This window comes from Gavialis gangeticus, unplaced genomic scaffold (genome assembly GCF_001723915.1).
Source record: "Gavialis gangeticus isolate Ggan-Ray unplaced genomic scaffold, GavGan_comp1, whole genome shotgun sequence".
Lineage (NCBI taxonomy): Eukaryota > Metazoa > Chordata > Crocodylia > Gavialidae > Gavialis > Gavialis gangeticus.
The window spans coordinates 13,349,879-13,357,423 of record NW_017729011.1 but is presented as its reverse complement, the minus strand read 5'-3'; the positions used below and the strand labels follow the sequence as shown (position 1 = coordinate 13,357,423).

Below are 7,545 nucleotides of genomic sequence, written 5' to 3'. Positions count from 1 at the left end.
GTGTGTGTGTGTGTGTGTGTGTGTGTGATTCTGCCGAAGACTTTCTGTATTTCAGCCCATATATCTCTGGTGTTTGAACTTCAAGAACTTTCTGTCATTTCACATAAAATCGGAAGAGAGGCAACCGTATTTGGCTTACAGTGAGCTTTTTGGCACTGGCCTAGCAGCATTAGGGCAAAGCTCTTGTACAGACCAAAGTTTCCACTGGTGAATTGCAATTTACACCAATGCAGTTTGCCAAGTAGTTACAAGTTCAGGCTACAGTGGTGCAACACAATATACAGATGCATTTTAATCCTGGTTTCTGGTGTCGATCTGGTAAAAATCTTGTTCCTGCTGACAGGTTGCACTGGTGTACCCAAACCCAGGACTGAGATACTCTCATAGAAAAGGCCTTTGTTCTTAGGAGGGTTGGATGAGCTACTTAGATTGAAGAGAGCTCTTAAGAGGCTATTGTCTCAGCCAGATCTATTGAGGAGCAATTGAGCTGGCAGGCCACAAACAATAGGGTGAGCACTTAGACTGATGACAGCCAGCAAGAATAAAAGGGCTCTTCATCCAGTGAAGTGACATCATTTCCTCTCAGCACCAAAGGGTGGGTCACTGGGTGAGCTCATTTTAATTTTGCCAGCTGAGGTGGCCTGAAAGAGACTCCAACAGAGGTGGTTCCTTGCTAGGAACTTTCTAGCAAGGGGAAGGATCTGATACAAGGGAGCTGAGAGCAGTGCCCAAGGATGCAGCCTTTGTTCTCTCTAGCTCAGCTCTGATCTGCAGAAATCTTCCCAGAAGCCTTTGTTTATAGTATATAAGTGTCTTTATGGTCCCATCACTGTCAAATGCAAGCACCTCTCACAGAGGTTTATCTTTACTACACTTCAATTTAATAGCAAAGTATTGTTCCCTATATTTTAGGCAAGGAAGTTTAGGCATAGAGTTGATAAAAGTTGCAGCCTAGGGTTGTATAGGGAGTCTGTGGCAGAGCCTGGGTTGAACTGATCTCCAGTGTAGAGCTTTAGCCCGTAGTCCATTCATCCTCCCTGAAGTGGATTGAAATTATTCCTAAATGGGCATCGTTTTCCCCATTTGTAAACTGGTCCTTTTTCTACAAATGTGCCTGTTATCTGCAAACATTTGCTGAAAGTTTCTACCATCAAACATCAGCCAGTAGGTCGTTAGTGAATGTTCTTCCAGTTGTTTGGGGTATGCGAGTGGTCAGCTAAATTGCATGGCAATCTTTCTTGTCTTTGAGTGGATGACAAACACAGATGCTTAAGGAATAACAAGTGACACCATCTTATACTATAAGGTTTTGGTAATCATTGGGCCTAGCCAACATAATGCTGAACTTGCTATATTTAAACCAATTTAAACAACAGCTTCATTAACTGGTGCAAGCCTAGTGTGTGGACTTCTTTCAGGTTAGGGATGGGTCATTTTCTGGTTTAGGTCAGTGAAGACTGAAGTTAGGTTAAAGGGATATAAATCCCAGTTGGGTCTTGTTTACATGCTACATATTTATATAATTTATCACACTGCCAGGAGCCTATGACCTGGATCAACACAGAAAAAAAAGACAGTCCTTGCCTTATGGAGTTTACAGTCTAAAGGCATGGGTACACAGACACTTTACTATGAGGTAAAGGAAGTCAGGCTTTACAACGCTCATCAGTTATGTACACATTGACCCTGTTCTAGATGAAAATTCAACCCATGGTAGCTCAGACCTCAGTGAAAGAAGAGTAAATTATATCGCAGCTTAGTTTGCATCTGTGGTGGGGTAACAATATGAATGCTGGCAGTTTCCCAAGAGCAGCTGATGCACTGTAAACCTCCGTCTTCATTTTATCGCAAGATAATTGTTCAGGTGCCCATGCTCTTAATATAAGATAAGAGACAACATATGGACACAGACAGACAGGTGAATAGCACAGGCACAAGAAAACTGAGTTGGAACTGGTCAGAAAAATAGAAGCAGCTGAAAAGCTGATTTAGTTAAACCGGAGTAGAATTCCCTGCATAGACATCTTTAAATTAATTTAAATCTGGTGCATGTCAACCTTAACTGACCTCCTTAGTGAATTCAGTTACATTGATATATACCAGGTTTAAATCGATTTCAGTGCGTTTGTCAGGGTTTGCACTGGTTTAATTAATTCAGTTTTAAAACCGTTTATTTAAACCAGTGTAAGCCTGTCTAGAGATGAGACATACAAAAAGTACCCAAGTGATTTAGAAACCTAAGTTTCATTTTCAAAAGTGGGCTAAAAACCTGCGTCTCATTTAAGATCAATGGGACTTAACTTTCTAATTGCTTAAGGCACTTTTAAAAATAGGATTTAATGAGATTTAGTCACTTGGATGCTTCTGAAACTTTGACCCAAAAGTTTACTACAATAAGGCGAAAACAAGATGGACTGAGCAGGGTTGTGCACTCCAAGTTAAACTGGTGGAACTGTCTCATATGGATAAAGTATTTGTGCCAAAATTGGTAAAACTTTCAGGATTTGGGAACATATTCATGATAACTTGGCAGCTGGCAGAGATGTGGGTTTTCGAGAAAATTTTGAATTGGAAAATTTTCCAGAAAAATTTCCAGTGCCCTAAATAGAGTGTGATCTTATTTAGCATGCTTATTTGACTTATTTAGAAAACAAAACTAAAAAAGTATCCCCATGTTTATTTTACGTCCCAATAGCCACACGGATTTGAACGGAAATATTTGATTAGGAAAAAAAATAAATACAGCACACTTAATGTGGTTTAAAAGTTATATTCAAACAAATTCAAAGCTTTATGTGGAAAGAAATTATTTTTATTGGAATACGTATAAAAATGTAAGGACAATACACAATAGCATGTACTTCCCTTACATTGTTTGTTTAAATTTAAGAAAAAAAGCAAAGGCACTGAAAACTTGACACACTAATTTTAGCACAGCCAAAGAACTGTGTGTGCCATGCCGTGGTTGTCCACTCATCTACTTCAGCAGAGTTTAACTCTCTTCCACTAAGGTCATTGCGGCAACCTCCAGTTTCACTGTGACTGTCTGTAGAATTGCTTGTACTACTTAGTTCCATTTCAGAATCAGATTGAGGCAAATCTGATTCAGAACTACTTGAACCACATTCTCTTTTGCTAAAGGATGGTTTTACCTCTGAGTCTATGGGCAAGGGCAACTTATCATCACACTGCATCTTTTTCACTACTTGTGCTTCTGACTGATTCTTCAAAAGCAAGAGATTCTGAGAAATAGAAACAAGTGGTGTTTTCATTTGGTTTTGATTTGACCTGCACAGCCAATTAGGTGATTTTATAACTTGACTTTTCGTTTGATTATTATGTGAGTGTATTTACTCTTGGTTTACAAATCAGTAAAACATACATGTACTCTCCCACACGCTTCCTAGGGATAATCGCCTGAAAAAACATTAATTACAACTTTGAAACTGCCAAGCTTACCTAATATTGTATTGGCATGCATTCATTGTTACTAATGAATTTTATGAAACAATTAATTTTTAGGAATGGACAATTTACCATGGAAAAATAAAGCACTGGAGAATTTCCTGCCCCACATCTCTGGCAGCTGGGGTAACAGGGTCCAAAAAAACTAACTTGCCCCCTCAAAGAGCATGGAATAGATCATGGTGCATTATTTTAAAACAGTTGTATTTCTGGACTAGATTTAGTTTTAATCCTGGGCATCTGTATACTGTATTTGTGTTAAGTAGAGCTATACTTCATTAAGTTGGTTTTTGTCTACAAGAGCTCATACCTCTCTGAACCAAGTTAGCTCTGAGGTGCCACCTTGCCCTACCTTCTGCCTTTCTTTTGTTTTGTAATTTACATTACAAACCTTAAATTACAGAAATCTTAAATTATTCTAACGTAATCTTCTGGCTAGCCTAGTGTGCAGTGCATTCTGCATCCTGTCATTTGTTTTCATATTTCCTTTATTGTGGCTTAGCTTTTTAAATGGTGCAAAACAAAGGCAATCATGCAATGTCTCCTTCAGGTTTGAACTATTGCTGCTGCATTGAAGCTGACTGGTTGCCCCAGAATAACCGAGGGGAGGGGAGATGGAATTTTGTTTTGCTGTTGTAATACTTTTTTTGGTTGACCTTTGTTTCAAGTCAGTTCACTGCTAGCATACAACTGGAAGACATTTTACCAAAGTTCATCCATTATTGGTGGGTCAACTAACTCTCATGATATGGGACAGTTAGATCCTTTGAAATGCAACACATCAACACTTTAGGCTTAAAACCTGGCAAGGAGTGAGTCTGCACCAGTATGATAAGTTTGGGTGTGCACGAAAAATTTCAGGCTGTGTCATAAGGGTGAGCACAGAGTGAATTACAGGTTTGAAGCATCCGGAAGAGACATTTACGACAGATTGCATCAGAGGAGTGGAGCTGTGGGTGTTGATGGTGTTTGTACTGCAGCATCTTTCTTCTGTGCCAAGCTGTTGCTGCAGAATAATGCCTGATCATATTTGATAGGTAATGCCTCTTACGGTAATTGTTCAAATGGACATTGTCATAGACGGCACAGCTTCCCTCTGCAGCAGTACCTTGGATCTGGGAACGCTCTCATGACTCTAACTCAGTGGTTCTCAACCTTTTCAGTGTCAGGGGATCCCTCCACAACTTTTTTTTTTATTGTGGCAGCATCTTCAGTTGAGAACCAGTGTTGTGTTCAGCTTACCTCAGTGCTTCTCAACTGGGTGTTATTGCTGGGTAAAACTACCTTGTGTGACTGCTGCACAGCCAGATCTGGAAGGGCTGTGGTATATCCATGGGCTCCTTCTGCATTAGGGTTCTTTGATCAGCCTGAAGTAGTCAGGACAGCTTGCTCATACTCCGGACTTTCTCAGTCTGACCCTGCAGTGTCTCCTGGAAACACAGGTACACAGCCCAGATGGAAGACGTGTGGAGGGGGCCGAGGGAGTGCCTGGACTGGACAGGGAAGAGCTGCATCCTGAGTCAGCTATCCTGCCTGCTTTAGACTGATCGAAGAACCCTAATGCAGGAAGAGCATGTGTGCCACAGTGCTATGCATGGGGCAGTTTTACCTGGCCGTGGTGGTACTTGCATTGAGGCACAGGGGAAACACCATGTATCCGGGTCCATGAAGGCAGTTTTCCTTAAGCGCTCCTGGAGATAACTGTTTTTCTGGTGTGGTTTAGTACCCGCTGAGGTTTTGAGGCTTAAAGCCCACTTTATGGAAATGGGAGGCTCCTCCCTAGCTTGCTCCTGCAGCCTTACAGCTGAGAGCAGGTGAAACTTGGGGGCATCTGAACCCCGAGCTTCCAGGCTTGGGTCTGCATGTAGGATGCCTGCCAAAAGACTTTGGAAACATCTGAAACCTCTGGTGGGGGTGGAGGATGTTTGCCAGTTGTAGGGCCACTTATGGTTCTGGACTGACTCATGGATTTGGACTTGATTTGGCTTGAAACAGGAAAAATGTCTTTAAAAACAAACAAACCAACCCTGAGGGGGTCTTGCAGCACCCAGGTTGAGAACCACTGTTCTGCCTAAAGCTTTTATTGTGCCTTCTCTGAGATGTTACACACAGGAGTTTGTAGCTTGACACACAAGACATAGACGCACAAATCATCTTTCTTACTTAACTTACAGTAAGCAGGTTTTTACTCAGCTGGAGAAGTCAAGAAAGATCAACAGATCTTGAAATTGCAGTGAGCAGACTGTAAGGGGTTTGGACATCCACTGCAGGGGAACATCAAAACCTTTTTCAATTTTACATGAAACACCCAATATAGCAAAATTGCATTAGAAGATGAACAAAGAAGGCTTTCTTAGGAGACTTCCAACATATCTTGCATTTACTTGAGTCATGACTTGTGAGGATAAAGTAGTGTTTCATGGGTTATGAGCTAAGTATACCTGTGGTAATATCTCAATGATACTTCACTGCACCAGGGCTGGCAAACAGCAATTGAGTTCCTGGTGCTTACTGGTGCACACCCAACACTGGACAAAGGTGACTACATTACATCTGTTTTGGGGTGTAGAACACAATACAGGTGAGACCTGTGCTTTATTCTGACATCCCTTAGCCTTCCCATATTCCTTTGATGTTGACATTTCCTAAGAGTCTTCAGGCAAGGAAACAAGAAAGGAGTTGCTTCCTTCTTCACTAAGTAACTTATCTAGACTAACAATAGTTACTTAGAAATTAATAGCTTAAATGCCTGGCTGCCTTTTGTTTCCCAAGGTGGTATGAGACCAGAGTTCTCAGTTTTCTTTTCTACTGGAATTGCACTTAACATGATGGCTTTTGTTTGAGACCTCATGGTTCTAGGACATTTTTTCAAGTTACATGTTTCCAGGCTAGTTAAAACAGGCCTGAAGCTGCAGTGTGATCCAAGGAGTTGGTGAGATCTGTCTTGGCTTAAGAAAGGAATCTGCCTCTCTTTTGTTGATGTTATTGCTGTAATCTTTGTGTGGGTGAATTCACTGTTTGCAGGGAAGGTGCCAGCCTGCCAACTGGGGAAAGCCAAGCCCTCTGTTTAACCAGAGAACAGATATAGCATAAGTGATAAAAAACAGGCATCTCTACTTTGTTTCACTAACGTGCACATCCCCTGACTTAGAGAGCACTCTATGGATGTGCCTGCGCTGTACAAAAAGCACTGTCCTAAGCCAGGTCATCTACCTTGCTTTAAAAATGGTAGTAAAGAGAAAGGAACCTGGATTTTAACTTGCATTTGTCACTTGAGTTTAGGCCTGAATAGGAGACTCGCCCATGTTAAAAACTCAAGTAATTTGGTTTTTGCTGGTATTTGAACCCAAGTTAACTAACTTGTGCTAGTTAACCCATGTTGTTAAGAACAGACCTTTCTTAGGATGGAAGTTCCACTCAGAACAGGTTAGACAAACATTGTCCAGGATAATTTAGCCAAGGGTGTTCTTGTCTTGATCAGGGGGTTGGACTAGGCGACCTCTTGCGGTCCATTCTAAGCCTGTTTTCTGTGATTCTGCAATTACTTCATCTCCCTAATGACCTACCAGCTGGATTACTTATTAGTGATGCATCTGTTGGTTTGTTTAAGGTAGACATATCTCCACTAGGAGGTAGACTAATACCCAACTCCTTTAGGGAACATATGACTAGAAGGGTAGTCCTGGATCATTGAGGCTACTTGCTATCTCAGGTGACCATGCTGTGTAATCCATTTTATAAATTAAGATGGAGGCTGATTAAAATGTGTAGGTTTCTTGCCCCTTTACTTGAAAACCTGCTTCAGCACCTCACTTCTCTCCTAGTTAAAAGTAAGTTTACTCTTTTCAAATGTAAATTTAGTAATGGCTGATTTATTATTGTCTAAATAATGTACACAAAGTCTCACAGCTGGGTGCAAAACTTGACCTGTAGCTGAAACTTGCTCTTACAATGATAGTGTCCGAGGTCTTCATCCCATGCAGAAGGATGGCCACCAGTGTGAAGACAAGCATGAGAGGCCCGTAGAGCTCACCTGCAATCTTCTACAGGGGGAGACAGACAGGGAAGGGGCTTGGTAAG

At 41.3% G+C, this 7,545-nt stretch overlaps 1 protein-coding gene across 1 annotated transcript in view; it reads left to right on the top strand.

The window, feature by feature from the left end:
- Positions 1 to 7,213: 7,213 nt before the first annotated feature.
- The window catches only part of MEGF9 (multiple EGF like domains 9), a 61,715-nt gene continuing 61,383 nt past the window's right edge, over positions 7,214 to 7,545 (top strand). Inside the window, exon 1 of the mRNA XM_019510524.1 lies at positions 7,214 to 7,295. Within this exon, the coding sequence (XP_019366069.1) occupies positions 7,229 to 7,295 (67 nt within the window). The 5' untranslated portion in view covers positions 7,214 to 7,228. The remainder of the gene's footprint in view (positions 7,296 to 7,545) is intronic.